The sequence below is a fragment of the Melanerpes formicivorus genome, unplaced genomic scaffold (assembly GCF_026170545.1).
Source record: "Melanerpes formicivorus ecotype bairdi unplaced genomic scaffold, bMelFor1.0.p_v2 SCAF_10, whole genome shotgun sequence".
Taxonomy (NCBI): Eukaryota; Metazoa; Chordata; class Aves; order Piciformes; family Picidae; genus Melanerpes; species Melanerpes formicivorus.
Window position 1 is genome coordinate 17,691,194 of NW_027142362.1, and position 18,302 is coordinate 17,709,495.

The 18,302-nt window shown below is 39.8% G+C and overlaps 1 protein-coding gene across 3 annotated transcripts in view; it reads left to right on the top strand.

Moving 5' to 3' along the window:
- Nucleotides 1-18,302, top strand: part of ENTREP2 (endosomal transmembrane epsin interactor 2) — a 102,462-nt gene that overhangs the window by 80,875 nt on the left and 3,285 nt on the right. For 2 of the 3 annotated variants that reach the window (XM_068143983.1, XM_068143981.1), the window contains 7 exons: nucleotides 3,814-3,831; nucleotides 6,369-6,529; nucleotides 9,117-9,252; nucleotides 10,309-10,384; nucleotides 12,129-12,719; nucleotides 16,399-16,473; nucleotides 17,124-17,452. In XM_068143983.1, the coding sequence (XP_068000084.1) occupies nucleotides 3,814-3,831; nucleotides 6,369-6,529; nucleotides 9,117-9,252; nucleotides 10,309-10,384; nucleotides 12,129-12,719; nucleotides 16,399-16,473; nucleotides 17,124-17,452 (1,386 nt within the window). The remainder of the gene's footprint in view (nucleotides 1-3,813; nucleotides 3,832-6,368; nucleotides 6,530-9,116; nucleotides 9,253-10,308; nucleotides 10,385-12,128; nucleotides 12,720-16,398; nucleotides 16,474-17,123; nucleotides 17,453-18,302) is intronic. The other variant, XM_068143982.1, reaches the window with a different exon arrangement.

An 18,302-nucleotide genomic window follows, 5' to 3' on the forward strand; every position in this document is an offset into this window, starting at 1 on the left:
ACTATTTTTATTGTGTTAGATTTTAGTTTCCTTTACTTTTGTGCTGTAGTATGGGACAAACCCCCGTATTTTCTTAGGTTGTTCTCTCTCTGAGTTGACTGCTTCAGAAAGCACCCCAAATTGTTCACCTCACTTTAACCTTTCTCACCCTGTTTTAAGTATGCACAGTTGCTCAGGAAACATACAATCTACCAATTGTACTAAAGCTGCAAGAGTAAACCAATACCATTGTTAAAGACTAAAAATGCATTTATTAGGTGTTTCACTACTTTAGACAATCTAAACCTGCACTCCATTACAGGGCTTCTCAAAATTGTTCTTTATGTGTACACACCCCTCCAGCAGATAAATATGAATCAGATCAGATTATATCAAGGTACTGTAATGGGGAAACCCATCTCTTAATAACCAAGCTGTCACTTCCATGGCATTTCATTCGTTGCCTAAGGCAGTTTAATTTCAGTTTGCATCTTGTCTGATGAACGGCTACTGAAAAAATTCACCCTGTTTTGTTAGCTTCCTGAATTAGAGAAACAAAAGACAATATGCCTTCTGTGGTGAAGCTTAAAGCTTGAAGTCCACCTGTTCCAGTCCTTCTTGCACTCCAAATATGTTTATACATTACTTATCCTAGAACTACTGGCACTGATGCCATCCAATGTATTCTGATTTTATCACCGTCACTGTTGGTAGCCATTCTTCGTGTAATGTGATATCTAAACCAATCTGTTATTTTGTAAAGAAAGCAGGGTAACGATGACACATGCCAGCTGTAACATCTAATTACTGTTTTCATCAGCTGTAGTGATAATTCAGCATGTCATTAACTTAATAGGCTGCAGTTAATATTCCTACTCAGGCACCCTAAATAAAGCACCTCTCTATGGGGATAATACCTTGCTGGCATTGCTTAACCCCTTATGCCAGTGAAACAGGAATAAAAAAATGCTTCAGGGTGAAGCTTCACATTAAGTTATTACATATTTTTTTGCTACTTAACCTAATTTTATCAAAACCTAAATACTACAGGCTACTTTAAAGGTACCGTAAAGCCCAGATGTCCTTTTAGAAGTATGCCTTGAGAATGGCTTACATCCATGGAAACATCCTAAATGTAAATATGGCTGGATTAATACTCCCTTCACTTCCACCACAATTGAAAAGGTAAAATAGAAACCTTTGGCATAGAATTTTTTTTGCCATTTTTAGGAAATGTACCATTTTCTGTTTCATGTTCTATTCATAGAATTAAGAATATGTAATATTTAAGATTTTAAAATATGGTCAGTACGTGGAAGAAAGAATGAGTGTCACGCAGCAGTCCCTCTGTGATTGCAGAGCTAATGGCTAGTGATGGCTATTAGAAGAATTTGAATCTATGTTTTTCTTATAAAAATATTTTCCCTTTAAGTTCAAGGACAAATTAGAAGAGTCAGCCATGAGCCTTGTAGAAATCTTGAAGACAGTTCGTATCTTCATTGCCCTCTGGGAGATACTGATTCCAGTGTTTCAGAAAAGGGAAAAAACAACCTGTGTAGAAGGCAGAATTACAGACCCAAGTATATTGCAAAGACCTTTTCCTATAGACCTTTTCCATTCTTGAGAATTAGCAGATTTTTATAAATGACATATGGAGACATAAAGAGGATAACGAGCCCTGGAGTCTTCAAAGACCTTATTTTAAAGTTGCACAGTAAATTTAATATGATATGGAAGGCAGAAGTAATTACATGTAGATAAGGGAAATACTCTAGATAACAAGATCCCCTTAGAGCAGTAGTAATCTACTAATAAACTGCAATTACTGGTCCAGGTCTGTTGTAGTTGTTAAGCAGCAAATGAATCCCAGTGCTGTCCTTCACATGGAGTCAATAATGCTGATCAGCTGTAGAATATGTAGAAGAGAGGATGTCTTTTGTTGATACTTAGTGGGGATCTCCCATGCCTGGACAGTTTGAGCAAGACTTCTTATATCTCATGTAGAAGGACTTCCCACCTTATCACATTGGGTAACAGTTGCAATACAGAATTAGTTACCTGCTCTTCAGTTCCTGAACAGAGTCTCCTCTACTTCAGTATATTCAAAATGTAAATAGTAAAGTCCAATCATACTGTATACTTCAGTATATTCAAAATGTAAAGTCCAATCATACTGGTCACTTCAGTGACCAACTTTTAGATGACCTCTCAGTGAAAAGCTAGAAATTTGGTCTGACAGAAGAAAAAAAAAAAAAAAAAGAGTTTTACAGGTGTATTTTTATCTGTCTAATGGTGTTTGCTTCATCTTTAAGAGATAAACCAGAGAGTTCTGTTATCCTGCAAAGCACTGCCGCTTCACTGGGAAGTGACAGTGTATGTGTCTTGCTGCAGCTTCTAAGCTTGCTGAGAAGATCACTAGCTGTGTGAAGTCCTCAGTACTATTGCTCAAAGACCATTGAGTGCAACTGCCTTTTCAGAAAGCTGCTTCCTCTTCTGTTCTGATGTGTTTCTTGCATTCCCATTTCTAATTCTCTTCTTGCAAACAACTTCCTGCTGGTGCTATGACTAACTTCTATATTGAATGCAGGTCCAAAACCACAGCATTGTACAGCTTACTTGTTTACCCTGCTGCAACCAGATAGCATAACTACAACAAATTAGCAAATTAAGTAGTCCTCAGCATGAACTAAAGATCAGGACTAAAGATCAGGCTGTTTAACTCTGTCAGAGTTAGGCCAAATTAAAACACACAAAATTCTATATGCAGTGTGTGCACTATGTTGCACTTCCCCTTAATACATGCACTGATCTATGTATAATGCCAATTAGGTATCAGACACATTCCACAGACTAAAGTAAGGCCATCTTTAGTCCAAGGATGAGGAGAAACATGCATACATATAAGAGTTTGAATGCCAAGTTTCAAACATAAGGTCAGCCATTTCCTAAGACAGGAACATGAATTCTGTATTTCATTGCCTGTTGGATTTCTGAAAGCTCTCAGCTCCATCAGTTCCAGGTGGTTAACAGAAATGGTTGGCTGTTTGGGATATCCAGAGCCATGGGATGTCTATTTATGCCTGTTAAATTTATGTTAAAAATATCTACTAATAACTATAAAGTATGCAAATCTATTAACACTGTTGACTCTTTATGTTGATAAACAGTGGTGCTGGTGCTGTTTGCTGTTTATTCTTGTCTGCAACCATTTTCTGTTCATTGCTTCTGCAGTGGCCCTTCGTTTAATCCCAATCCTAGCTAGGAGCCCTGCTTTGTGAGTTGGTCCCCACAGTGTGTGAGATACATCTTTATTTTTTAATTACACTGAATCCAGTTTGATCTTGTTTGTACTTGTGATCAAACAGGCCACCTCCATGTTTAGTTTGGCAGTTCTTGTTGCCTATCCCACTTGCCACCAACCTGTTGCGACTGATTAGTAACAATTGTCTTCTAATATCAAAAGAGTGTGTCTCCTTGTGAAAGCATTTGTCAGGGCTCCTCCACCTAGGAGAGTTTCATTAGCTGTTTTAATTTGCTTACCTCTGAACTTCATACTAACTCTTTGCTGGGCCCCTGCCAGCCGTTTGAGACTAACCTTTAATGATTTTTGTAAAATACATATCAGTGTAGGAAGAATACACTTTTGCAGGCTAGTAGAGATTAAAAGATAGGGTAGTATGGAATAAGATGTGATTTAATTCCCAATTATTAACTTTCTGATTGTTTTCTCAAGGATGTCTTTTCTTTATGATAATCCCTTATATTTGCTATTGTGTCATTTCCTGCTAGTGTCCCTCTTACAGCCTCTTTCACTTTAATTTCTGTGCCTTCCAGCAGGATGATATCATACAGGTAAACTTGTTTGAAAACACAAACACACCCCTAAACATGTGCGTCTTTCATGTCTGTTTTGCCACTCATTTTCAGTGTTGGTCACACAGAGTTTGTTGCTGTGATTTACACTCACAGTAAAGGTTCTTTCAAGAGATGCAAATAATTCTATTGTTAAACTAACTGCATCTAAACATCAGATCTTTCCCTTCTTGAACCACAGCCTCTTCTACCCTGTGTAAAACCTTACCCTTCTGTCACATCCCACAAAATGTATGCTGGTATATCACTCACTGTAAAAGTGCTGTGTGTTTAATGGCTTTGTTCTGAGGAGTGTTTCTCCCTATGCATGGCTGAAAGCAACAAGCTCCAAGGAAATGGAGATCTTAGGAATGGAACTACATGTTCTCTGGTGCAAACCAAAGCTTGAGTTCCATGGCAGTATACAGAAATCATTTTAGAGACTGTAAAAATGACCCAATTGATCAACTCTACTAGCAAAATGAGTGTAGTCCTGAGCAGAATTGAGTACAAAATGTGAGCCAGAGTATAAAGATAGTTGTCTTTTATGATAAATTCCTACACACTTTTTAAGTTATGAAGTTGAAGTTTGTGTTGCTTCCTTTTTTTTCCTAAAAGATTCTTCATTGTATTTGGGATGGTAGTTGACTGATGATTGGTGGTGATTGTATCAGGGCAGAAGTTTGGTGTTTAACAGTTAATATTACAGTTTGGAAGAGGCTGTTGCAAGAGCAGGTGAATTTTAACTAAATGATGGCAAAAAGGTAGATTTATGCTGTAAGACAAACCTGATAGAACTGTCTGTTAGTACTCAGGGTAACAGCAGCACATCTAACAGGAATGAGTGTTTAATGGCATCAGGCATTTTGTGTAACAAGCAGTAGATCAAGTAGGCATCGTGTCTTTTATTCCTGTACCATCAGGAGACCACAGTGGTTCCAAGTCAGTGATTGGCTGCAAGATGTAATGATAAAAAATATTGTGCAGAGGAGATTGTTTATTTAATAGTTACTTGTGAAAATATCTTGAGAGCAAATTAGTAAGCAACTGCTGGTTTGTTTTTGCAAACAATTAAAATTGATCCTCTTGGTCTTCTGTTCTGTTGCATTAGTACAGCTTTGACTTTTGAAACAACAAACATAGTGTGTTTAGTAGAATTAAGATGTAACTCAACCTTTTAAATACCAAAGACCAATGTAATTTTTTTGGTAGAGTAAATTCAGTGTAACTGTAACAAGTTAAATCTGAAAAAGTGAAAATTCGAAAGCTGTGACATTAAAGATTGAAAGGAATTTACATTCTGTTCGGTGCATCTCCTAAGCATAAGCATTTTCCTTTTTATTTCACTGCTTCCCAAGTCTTAATCATGGATTTAAACAAATAGGAATGCAATAAGACAACAGTACAAAGGCATACATTCTCTTATTCCAGTACAAAAAAAGAAATGTGCCTTCAGCAGATTTTTTTAGCACTTGTTTTAAAAGGCAAGTGCTGCAGACCCTGTCATCTACTCATCCAAGAGGAAAGAATTATTCTATGGGTTTGGATTGTACTTTGATCTCCTTTTATCCATGGGGATCATATAAACCCAAGTGGCTGGGTACCATGTGATCTGCAGAACTGTCCATATTTGATCTTGAACTATTTTAAGCCTTTGCTAGAAGACTTGTTAAGTTAATGTGTTTCTGATATCAGAGGTATCAGAAGGGCTTCTTGATATCATTGCTATGCTAGGAGCTGATTAGGTTCCTGTCACAAACATTGACAGTAGTTCTCAGTATGATTACTTTTTATTGTTCATGTAGTTGTTTTCTTTTTGGTTTTGAGATGTTTATATGGAAAAAATGTTCTTACTTTCATACCAGTATTAAAAACCTTTATGCAACATTTAAGCATGTGGTGTCTACATCACCAAATCAAAAATGGCTATTAACAGTATTTTATTTTTGCAAGAATAATACAGAATAGTTATAAATGGCAGCTTTTTAAGAAGGGAAAAATAGGTGGGACATCTGCAGCTGTCTTACTCAGAACTTAATGATTATGTGGTATCTTACTACTACTTCAGTTTATTTGGGGTATTTTGAGTGGATGATGTTGTGTTTTTTTCTCCATAAGTGAAAGGCATAATATGCAAATAACAATTTTAGTGGTTGCATCTGTTGTTCATTGGTTATTAAAATACAGCTCATTATGTAGTGCTCTAATAATACTGTATTACAAGGTAGAAGTATTTCTTGAAAAGCTGTTTAAGTGTCTGTATCCTGCATCCTAGAGTGACTTTGGGGCACAGGGCTCTCTATGTCTTTAGTCAACCTTGTGTTATATTTTGACAGTGTGACACACTTCTTGTTGATCTCAAGTGCTATTACACTTCTACAAATGTCTCATTTCAGTATGGATGTGAATGAAATTGGATATTGGTCAGGGTTGCTAATACTAACCCCTTATTAAAATTTCTATTATTTGACATTTTTATCATTTATTATATGATGATGATTTTGCCATCTGAAGGAACTTGACCTGTTTGTTTTCAGTTTCTGCCACAGAGACCACATTCTATCAATCCTGACTGCATGACTCCCCATGGAACTATCCTGCATCAAACCCTGGATTTTGATGAGTTCATACCACCAATACCACCTCCACCCTACTACCCACCAGAATATACCTGCACACCAGTCATAGAGGCACAGAGGTGATTTTTATTCCCTGCAGTTAGTCATTGCAGAGTTATGAGCTACAGACTATGAAGCTCTTTCAAAGAATATGAAGTCAATTAATGTCCTTCACTGTCCTGGTTTGAGGCCAGGCAGATTCTCTCTTGCCCCTGAAAGGGGCAAATGGATGACACACAAATGGATTGGAAAGTGATGGAAAGTTTAAATGGAAAATCAGCAAGTGTTTTACAGAAAGCTGCAAGCATGGTGACAAAAGAATCCCAAAGCATAGTGTCCCCTACAGTACACCCAAAAGCCTCCCAACACTGCCCTTCTCCCCACCTGGGGGTATAACCAAAGCCCCCAGGGCTCGCTCTTCCCCCCCCCACCCCGCTAGGCTAGTCTCAGGCTGGCCAGGTCTGAGACTGCTCCCTGCCTCCTTCTCCTCCTGGCATTAGGCCTACCCAGGCCTAAGAGGCCTTGAGATGCTCCCACACCGTTACCTGATAAGGAGCATCTCCTGCGGGAAGAATGAGGAAGAGAATGACCTTGCAGATGGATTTATAGAACGCAGGATATTATGGGTATGAAATATGCTATTTCCTGTGTCGACCTACTGGGTTGGACCCTCTGGACATGGGAGGTGTAACTTATGTGGCAGTAACAGGAGGCAGCCAGCCTGAACTGCCACATTCACTTACGTGAGGTACTTTTCTTCTGGAGAGATTCCGTACATTTTTTGCAAATTTCTTAGGATGCACCTGGAAATATTTGTGTTAAAGCAGTGCAGTAATAGAGAAGTGATTGAACTTGGCTATGACAAGCACAACAGTACCTGAACTTAAAGCAGAGATAGGTGATCCTTTCACACAGGTTAATGTTACATGCTCACAGGTGAGGTCCCAGATGACTGGAAACTGGCCAGCGTGGTCCCCATCCACAAGAAGGGTCAGATGGAGGAACCTGGAAACTACAGGCCGGTCAGCCTGACCTCAGTGCCAGGGAAAGTGATGGAGCAGATTATCCTGGCGGCAATAACTGTGCACCTGAAGGATGGCCAAGGGCTCAGGTCCAGCCAACATGGATTTAGGAAGGGCAGATCCTGCCTCTCCAGCCTGATCTCTTTCTATGATCAGATGACCCGTCTGGTGGATGTGGGGAGGCCTGTGGATGTGGTCTACCTGGACTTCAGCAAGGCCTTTGACACCGTCCCCCACAGCAAACTGCTGGCTAAGCTGTCAGCCCATGGATTGGACCATTACACTCTGTGCTGGGTTAGGAACTGGCTGGAGGGCCGAGCCCAGAGAGTGGTAGTGAACGGTGCCACATCCAGCTGGAGGCCAGTCACTAGTGGTGTGCCCCAGGGATCAGTGCTGGGCCCTGTCCTCTTCAACATATTCATCGATGATCTGGATGAAGGGGTAGAGTCAGTCATCAGCAAGTTTGCAGATGACACAAAGTTGGGGCAGATGTTAGTCAGTTAGAGGGTAGAAAGGCTCTGCAGAGGGACCTCGACCGACTGGACAGATGGGCAGAGTCCAATGGGATGTCATTCAACAAGTCCAAGTGCCGAGTGCTGCACTTTGGCTACAGCAATCCCATGCAGAGCTACAGGCTGGGGTCGGAGTGGCTGGAGAGCTCCCAGACAGAGAGGGACCTGGGGGTGCTGATCGACAGCCACCTGAATATGAGCCAACAGTGTGCCCAGGTGGCCAGGAGGGCCAATAGCATCCTGGCCTGCATTAGGAATAGTGTGGCCAGCAGGAGCAGGGAGGTCATAGTGCCTCTGTACTCTGCTTTGGTTAGGCCGCACCTTGAGTACTGTGTCCAGTTCTGGGCCCCTCAGTTTAAGAAGGACATCGAGACACTTGAACGTGTCCAGAGAAGGGCAACAAGGCTGGGGAGAGGCCTTGAACACAAGCCCTATGAGGAGAGGCTGAGGGAGCTGGGATTGTTTAGCCTGGAGAAGAGGAGGCTCAGGGGTGACCTCATTGCCCTCTACAACTACCTGAAGGGTGGTTGTAGCCAGGAAGGGGTTGGCCTCTTCTCCCAGGCAACCAGCACCAGAACAAGGGAACAGTCTCAAGCTGCGCCAGGGGAGGTTTAGACTCGAGGTGAGGAGGAAGTTCTTCACCGAGCGAGTCATTCGTCATTGGAATGGGTTGCCCAGGGAGGTGGTTGAGTCATCGTCCCTGGAGGCGTTCAAGGGGAGATTGGACGTGGCACTTGGTGCCATGGTCTAGTCATGGGGTCTGTGTTGATAGGTTGGACTTGATGATCCTCGAGGTCCTTTCCAACCTAAGTGATACTGTGATACTGTGATATGCTTGAATGTGACATTCTATTTTCTAAGGAAATCATTCCAATTAATGTCCATTAATGTGGAGTAGTGAAGGATATTCATAACTGTGAATTGGGCCGGTAGAGTTGGCTGCCATCCAAAATGAAATCAAATTTTTAAAGCTACCCTGTGAATGAGGGCTTCATTTTGATTATCTAATAAATTTCTTCAATGCAATTCTTCAAAGGAGATGCTCTGCATCACTGGTGTAGGTAAGAGTTTACCAAATAAATACAATGCCATTTCCTAATAGTTAAGTTTGCTTGTTTGTGTTTTTTAAACAGAGGTCTCCATTTGGAATTTCCTCATTCCCCATTCAGTGGTTTATATGAAGTAACCATTAACAGCCCAGGAATGCTGTATCCGACTGAGCTGCCCCCACCTTATGAGGCAGTGATTGGAGAGACACCTGCCAGTCAGGTAAGGAAAGCCAAAGGACATCATTAGCATAGCCTTCACATTTTTGTGATGTTAAACAATTTTAGATACATTTCACAATCTAGGATAACTTAGGAGTTAACTGTACTTAGGAGGAACAGACATTATTCAGACTTTTCTTTAAAAGGGCTCAACTAGGGTGTGTATTCTCATGTTCTCGTGCATGTTTGAGCAAATGCTTGTCTGAGTAGTAATGTTTCACCTGACATCATCTGTTAAAAAGGTTGTATGATACTGGACTGTCAGTATCAAAAACCTAGAAGAATGGATTTGAATCACCAAAGCATGGTGGTTTTCCTTACTTGAAAAGCATGATGTTTTAAAATGAGATTTCACTTTTAACTTTCTATAGATAACGAGAACTCTTGATTAGGAAGCAAGCTTATATTCTTTAGAAAGCCTACAGCAGATTTTTTTTTTTTTTTTTATTCCAGCTACTGATGATAGTAAATTTGTCTGACTTTTGATACACTGCTTTTATTTGGAGCTTAGTATATGTCTGCATTAGTCTACGTTGGCACGTGCACTGAAGTTCTTCACTAATAGCGTTAGACTGACAGTGTCATACTTAGTTTTGTAGAAGGCCAGATAGAAATTGAGCTCTTGACAGAAAGGTTTTCATAGAGGTGACTGATGGTAATTTCTAGATTCTGTCATCAACCATAATAAGCTTTTATGAGTTAATTGTGGCCCTACAGACAGAAGCAGATATGATGCTTTCTGCTAAACATGGTAGCAGTCTCATTTCCTTTGACTTTTGTTTCTATATTTTTCTCATTTTTGGTCACCATTGTTACCAGCTGTCTGTGAACTCCAGGTGAATTTAGCTTGTAGATTATGAAAAATGAAAAATTGCTTTAAGCATATTCCTACATTTGTTCCTGATCCAAAGACACTGTAAAAGACTGTATCTTTCAACAGCTTTCCATCTAGATAGCAGCTGATATGTCAAGCATGTTCTGAAGATCATGCACACTATACCTTGTTTTCATAAACTTCAGGTACATGTGTTGTTCTGTGAAACGATTTTCATTTTAGGTTACTGCTCGTGATCAGCAAGTATCCGAATCAAGCTTGGGAGAGAGGAACATCACCCTGGACTTCAGCACACAAGGTGATCATGACATTCTGTTCGTCTACATGAGAAAGATGAGTTGGATTTTTTCAGTGGACTATCCTTCTGTCCTTCCCAATGGAGAAGTGGTGTTTGCTTTGAGATTGTTCATTGCAAGAAGAACCTTTCCAGTCATAAACTGCTGTGGCTAGAACCACAGAGTAGAATATTGCTGCACAAAGCCTGCTTTGTGAAGCCCTATGAGGCAGGCAACTGTCATTTTTCTTTGAAGAGTCATGTACATAAACTGGCAGTTTGTTTCTTACTGTCAGCAGCGTAGGTGCCCTCCTGATAGTACACATGCTTTCTCCAGAATAGATTCCTGCATGGCATCTGGAAGGCAGGCATCTGAACAGGAAACCTGCTGCCTGAAGCACAGATGTAGTGAGTGGCTTAGTAGGTGCAGAGCCTGGTTGTTTGAAGTTTAGTAGCTACTAGAATAGGCCTCCTTACCATGTCTGTTGATATGTAGGGCTTTTAAAACATTATAGCCTCAGTGGATCATGAAATGTTGAGCACTTTGTATGCAATAATTATTTAGTAAAATTTCCGTTGAATGTTTTCTCCAAATCATATTCATATTGTGTTAATAACGAGACTGGCAGGTGTTTTCAGTACACTTATGGGCAGAGAGGTGGTGGCAGAGTGGTCCATGAAACAGTCCCCTCTCCCCTGACATACAGACTGGGACTGATAGCCTAACAAATTATTGAGGAGCATCTGTTCCTACATGGAGTATCTGTTTTGTGAAGCAGGGTTTCAGTTTCCAGAGTCAGCTTTAACTACTGGTAAATACTAGGTGCTTTGGGGTTTTAGTTTAATCCTGGCATTTGACCACTCCAGTGGAGTGTAACAGCTGAAACTGACTATTTTTTAACTGCTGCTGTGTCTACAGTTCATATAAGCATATTTGGACTTCTCATCTAGATTTGAAAGTTTAAAGTGTAAGGCTAGGGTCTTGAACTTTTGGGAAACAGTTGACCAACTCTCAGGCAATGCTTTGGTACTATATAATGTGCTGTGCACAGAAGAGGGAACTTCTGTTGTGACTTTGGAATTAATGCAGGGACAAATACTTATTTTCATGAAGGGGTCCATTTTCATCCACCACATTTATTTGTAGACATGACAAAGGAAATTATACCAGTCTCACATTTTTTATCTAAAGGGTTTCAAAGATGATGTGCCCTTGTATGGAAAGTTCAGCTTCTATCTGAAGTGTGCATTGCATATTTTGCATGCCAGAGATGTGGTGAATTTTCATTTGTAAACAACTTAGGTGTATGCTTCAGGTAAATGAGTATTGATCAGAAAGTATTAGGTGCTGAAAAGCTAATATTGACAGTTATGATAGGTTAAAATGTGATCAGAACCATGTTTTTTCAGCATTTATTTAAAATACTACTTTTCTGCCACAGGCAATTTCTTATTTACCAGAGAAAGCAGTAGAGGAAGAGCTTTTCCTGTCCACATGTAGATAATACTTTGGTGGCAGGGCTCAAGAATGCTTATTAGTTGAAGAAAATACTTGAGGACAGCACAAATTTTCTTTGCTGAATGAGACTTAAAAACAAGTAAATTACTTCAGTCTGTTTTGCTTTGGCATTGTCATCTGAAAGTTGTTGAGTAATTATTGATGCATTTGCCCAGTACTAAATTTAAATTTCTTATATTGAAAATGGGGCTGGGGGGACAGGAGAGGGGCAAGACAGTTTTATTTTTCTCTGAATCTCTCTGTTTGCAGTTTCTGTTGCAAGCACTTCTTTGATGGTCTCCGAGGCTGCTGGTATCCCAGAGCATAGCTGCTCCTCTGAAGATCTTTGTTCGCTGGAAGTTCAAGGATCTCTTCATTCTGCAGATCTTTCTCCCTACTGTACAACCCCCAAAGGAGCTACAGACCAGCACCGCAGCACTCCTGATTATGGCACCCACTGCAAGTTCCACAGAACTCCCTCAGAGAGCTTTCCTGATGAGGATGACAGTTCTCACAGCCGAGCCTCTACAGACAGGTCTCAAGGACAGGAAAAGAACTGTGCCTGTGGCAGGTCCTCAAACTGTTCCTCAGAGAATTTCAGCCTCTCAGAAAGAGAACTGCAGAGTTCTGCTCAAGAGAGCAATGCCATGCCGCCTTTGAAACAGAAGAAAATCTGCTGTGCAGACTTCAGCCAGCATCCTGTCACTTCCCAGACCTCTCCCTGTTTTGATTCTGCAAATACTTCATCATATGCTAGCAGCCAGGAGGGTGCTGTCCAGCAGCATCCCATTACAAAACACCAGATTTCAAGTATCGTCCGATCAGCTAGCGACCCTGTGTCGTGCTCCTCTTATACAGCAGGTAGGCATAGTGCTGCACAGCTGACAGAGCATGGAGCAAATGAGGGGTATGTGTTTTATGTGGCAACTGGTGCTGCTGGAAATTATATGACACATTCCAATGAGGGCTGACTTCCGTGTGAAGGTTTTAGTTACAGCAGGTGCGTTTTCTAGATTTGCAAATTTTTAAGAATGGAAATGGGGAAAGAGACAGAGTGAAATGAATGTTGGCATTTCTCATCATACCAGCCTTTGTGCAGTACTCAGAAAACCATCTCTCAAGGAGATTCTTCCACCTATTACTATTATACTGAGAAACTAAACTAAGAAGTTGAAAGGTAGCTGGGGTTTGCTTAGGAAACTATCAACCTAGCTGCCAAACTTGTAATACAGGTTGTGTCTCCTGAGGGTGACACTGACATCGACAGTATTGGTGCACACCAGGGGCAGTGTGACCATGTAATGGCAAGTTGGAGTGTACTGTGAAAAGTTTTAAAGGACAAAGCATTGAAAGATGAGGCATGTGACAAGATGATGAAAGTTTTTGCCTGTCATGGTTAAGCAATTTCTGCTATGCATTTCCTCCTAGTGAAGAAGAGAGGAGATGTTTGCTGAGCAGTGTGTCTTTATAAAAATCTATTTGTTTGTGGAAAAGAAATGCTTGATATAGTAGAACATGGCTTGATCAAGTAATAGCAGGAAGGTAGCACTACATAAACCAATTGAAAAGTGAAGGTTTTACAGAAGCTCTTTAGAGAGATTCAAAGGGGTAACTTGGAGAAGTGTTTTGAAAGTAAAGATGAAAAGCTTTGTAGGATGATGTCATAATTTGTTCTATTACAGATGCGTTCACTGGGCTTTCTAAGGGATCTAGAAGCAGAATCCTGTGACTACCTCAAAACATAAGCAGACAAAATGCTGAAATAACTTTTAATTTAGGACAATGTTGTATTGGTTCTGTTATGTTTTTTGTATTAGTATTCTGTTTCTATGAATTTCAGAGGCTTCATACTTAGCTCAATAATGGAATGTCTTCTACCTTTAGAAATCTAGCCTCAGTAACCTGTCCAGGGAAAGTGAATCTTGCATCTACAAGTCTGCATTTATTTTATGACATGTACTCTGCTTAGGATATACATGCTATGAAGAAAGTAAGTAGGAATTTCTGAATCCTTTCTACTGTGACAAAGACAAGAACAGCCCTTTCTCCTCTGGATCACGCTCTGCAAATTTACAGTATTGTGCTTCATATGCTCTTGGAGTCGTGTTTGAGAGAGAAGCTGCTACAGGCAGCCATATCTGTGTCTTCTAGCTGGCAGTTGAAACATCTGGTAGAACAGATGCTCTGCCTTCCTTTTTAACATATCCTAAATACATCCATCATCTTTTCTGGAGAAGTAGCATTATGGGAGATATTTTGGCTAATTTTCAAGTTCTTAGCCCTGCATGAGTTGAGAGACACAGATGGAAAGTTACTGAGATGTAACCAGGCTTGGCAAAGATTGTAATAAAGGAGCAGAGATGGTTCTGGAGACACTGATAAACACAAAACAGTGGGGGGAGTAAGAGAAGATGTAACTCAGAGGGAATGTGTTTGTGCTGACGTAGTTTGCTGTGCTTTTGATGCCTACAGAACAGTCTTTAAAATGAAATATTTAAGGGATGCGGTTGGATCTGTGTCTACATATTTCCTTAATTTATATGTTTGGCAGACTACACTTTTCAAAATTCTGTGTGCTGTTTGCATCACTTCCCCTTCCTCTACCTTTTGTCAAACTTCAGAAATTACACCTAAGTTAGAAGCAGCAGAATCCTAGCAACGTGTATGTTTGTTTGTAGCAGTCTTCAAGCTTATTTTTCCTAAGCTGTGTCACACAGCTGAAATTCTTTATAATCTGTATAACTGTAAAAAAAGCACTTGAAATAGGTTTTTCATGACTGGATATTGGTATTCACTGCAGGATTTTAAAATACAGCCACAGACTTGAATGAGAAGCAAGGATAAAGGGAACTGACAGAGCTCCATCAGCTAACCAACCTAGGAGAAAAAATACCTAAGTTTTGTTTCAGTAACATACACTTATTTTTTTTAAATCATCCTGGAGTAGAAGTCAAGTAGACTGGCCATATGAAATGTAGCTGTGACTGTGTGTTGATAATACCAATAACCTGTAGAAGAGAGACTGGATTTTGGAGAACTGAGTGGTAGGCAAGCTTTAGACATGTTCATGAATAGAGTGGGCAGATTGGTCAGAGGGGTTTGGGGTTGTCTTTTTTCAAGAAAAAATACTGATCTTCTGATTAACTTCCCTATACAAGTGAAGAGATCTAGGAGTGCAACCTTGAGGTTTACTGCCCAGAGTTCAGTTAAGTAGGTCTTGAATTAGTTTGTTTTGAAATATGTCATTCCTAGTAGAGAAACTAGAGATGAAAGCTTAGTTTAATAGGTGCCTTTATAGTCAGTGTGTAGTCCCTGGGCAATATAAGTATGTTGGGCTCTATAAAAAATAGTTTGCTCCTGTAAAACATTACTTATAAATGAGTAGTTCACACATTTTTCTGTCTTTTCTTCATAAAGTTTATCATAGCACAGGAGACAAAATCAACTTCCAGCACTGATATTTGTTAACAATAAACTAAAGTTATAATCAAACATGATAGACTATGTGGCTATATAAGTCAAGTGCCCAATTGTAGTGTCTGTGTTCCTGTCACAAGTACATTAAGCAGTATAATAATAGATGGGAAGACAGAACCTCTGAAATGTCTCCTTTTAATAAGCATGGCATGATTCATGTGTTGCAGTACCTCAGCATAATAAATTAAACATAGAATAGAAGCTCTCTTAATTTCTTACAGCTCTGCTGTGTTTGTAGCATCTTACATTTGTTTTCCTTCATTTAATTATTCACTGTGACAGAGGAGATTATACCAGCTTTTCATTATAAACTTTCCCTGAAGATATGGAAGAAGATCTCTTTTAATCTACCTAGAAGTTCAGAGCAGTCTTGGAGACAGATGTCAACAGCTTTAGCCTAAATGAGGGTTTACACCATCTGATTGTCACAAGCTTGAAATCAAAAAGATTGCAGTGGCAATTAGTGTATAGTGTGATATCATCATCATGGATCCTTGTGCTGACATCCCAGAAACTCTCATTGGAAAGCAACTATGTCCAGAGCTGTTTGTAGATGCTGTCTAACCATTTGTTAGTGATTGGATCATCAGGAACCAATAGTGGTCACCTACTAACTGATTTAATCAGTGGTAGAAAGCATTTGTTCTGCAAAGAATGAGAATCTCTAAGAAAAGGATTTGGGTTTGTAGGAGTAGAGGGACTCTTCTTTCTTGTTTTTCCCATTTTCTAAGATGAACTCTCAAATACAGCAAAGTCTGAGGACTGCCCCAGCAGGTAGCTTTCTGTAGCTTCAGAGCTTAGGCCTGAAATACTTAAGAGTTTGTTAGCTGTGTAACAGAGGGAAAACCATCCAGCAGGAACTAGATCTTTGTATTTAACAGCTTATAGGACATATCTGTGTGTAGTAGTTTTTCTTTATGAATGGGTATTTGGAAGTAGTGCTGCTTTTGTGTAGTTTCATTCTGTAAAGGAGATAAGTGATTCCAATGTATTTTTCCTTGCTTTGAGCAGAGGTTAGCAGGGGTTGATTGTGATATTTCTGTCTTTCTCTCTTTGGTTCAAGGTGATAATTGTGCTTGGACTCCTGTATGTAGCCAGTTTCCAGATGCAGGACTGTCTCCAGCTCCATTAGAAACAGGTGAGGATCAGTGTTCTAAAGCAGAGTCATACAGGTTTTCTTTCATTGCAAAAATAATTGAAAGCTGCTGACAGAGAAAGCAGCTCTAGGAAATGTGCGACATAGAAATCACTTCCTGATAGCACACACATCTGATGCACAGTACTGCTGGAAATAGCCTCTGAGCTACAATAAATGCTCTGGATTAAGTCCTCTGTTTTAATTGAATATTTTGATTTCTCTGTATTTCTTAGTAATATTGAGGCCTATAAATAAACAGAACTTTAGCCTTAAAGGTGTGGGGTACTAAACCGTAACAATTTGACATAGGTAACATGAGAAGCTGGTGTTTCTCCTTCTCAGTAATGTCACCTGAAGCCACTGAAAGCAGAGGTAACAAACATGTCCGTGCTTTGTGAAGTACCTTAATTACCCACCCATCCTGAGTACAGTCCTTCTTGGTCATGGGAAAGAGTCTCACTCCTAGTTTAAATTATCCATTTTGCAGTGTTTCCTTGATTGCATATTTTCCTTATTCTTCAGACAAAACAGACATTTAATGACAAAGGGGAAAATGTTGTGACATTGGTGTTTTGCCTTTTTTCTTTTTCTTTCTTTTTAGAATTTATTTTAACTATTACTTTAAAGATATTCTTCCCCCCCTTTTTTAGTTCCTGTTTCTGGTTCTCATATGGCTGCCTCTGCTTGTCAGCATTCTTTGAGCAGTTTCCTACCAACTGGAAAAGAGAGGGATACAAGGAAAACTGATCTACACCTAAAGCCAAAGGCTTTGCACACAGCCTCAAAAGAGCGACCACATTCTTTAGTGGACCTTAAAGCCTATAAAGACACAAAAATTTTAGTGGCAAAATTTCTGGAACATTCAAACTGTAATCTCCCTCCAGAAGTACGTCATGTAGTGAACAGCATACGATCAGTAATAAAATGTGATGAGAAACACATGGAAGAAGCCATCTTCAGTGCCAATATTATAGACCAGGTAGGCCATTTATGTTCTAAAGATTTTTTCAGCCATGACAAATACCTTTTTCCTGTATTTTTATAGTTTTAAGTATTTCACATGACTCCTGCAAAAGTTCTTCAAACATGGTAAGACTTTAGAAAGAAATTATTTATCAGACAGCCAGGCATTTTACACTGAAGCATTTATAAATGTATTTAAAATTCTTCAGCTAGACCCAGTAACATCCTAGGAGATCTCTGGGGAACTGATTACACATTGATAATCACCCTCTCGTGTTTCCACATCTTTCTCCACCTGTGTATGTTCCATAGGTGGCCCTGTGTTTATACAGAGATGCACAGAGCAGACTTCAATCTGTTTTTCTTTCAGGTAAATATGTGTGTACAGCAGAAGCTACCAGCTAAAGACAAGTAACAGGCAGGGCCACCATCTATCAAATCAGAACAGTGAGGTTAGCTTTACTCCTAGCTAGAAGCACCACTGCTATTCTTAAGAAATAAATTGTAACATTGTGCTTTTTCAAGTGGAGGAATAATGCATCTGCTCACCCTGAACTGAGAATGAAACAGACACCAGGCTTGGAGGAAATCCTGCTAAATAAGGGAATGAGTAGTGACAGCTCCTTTTATTATCTAATGTTTGGTTGATGATGCATCTTTTTGTAGGAAGATGCTAGTATTGTTATCAGAATGCTGGCTATAGAAAGGAAGTTCCTTTTATGTTGTAAGATTTGAAAAGCAGAATGCCCTTAGCACTGACAATTACATCAGGTTGCCTGTAGAGCTTCCATAGAGCTGGCCAGACAATTAAGGATACACACTTGGGGGCTGTTTCCCCCTCTTCTGAGATACTGTAATTCCTATGA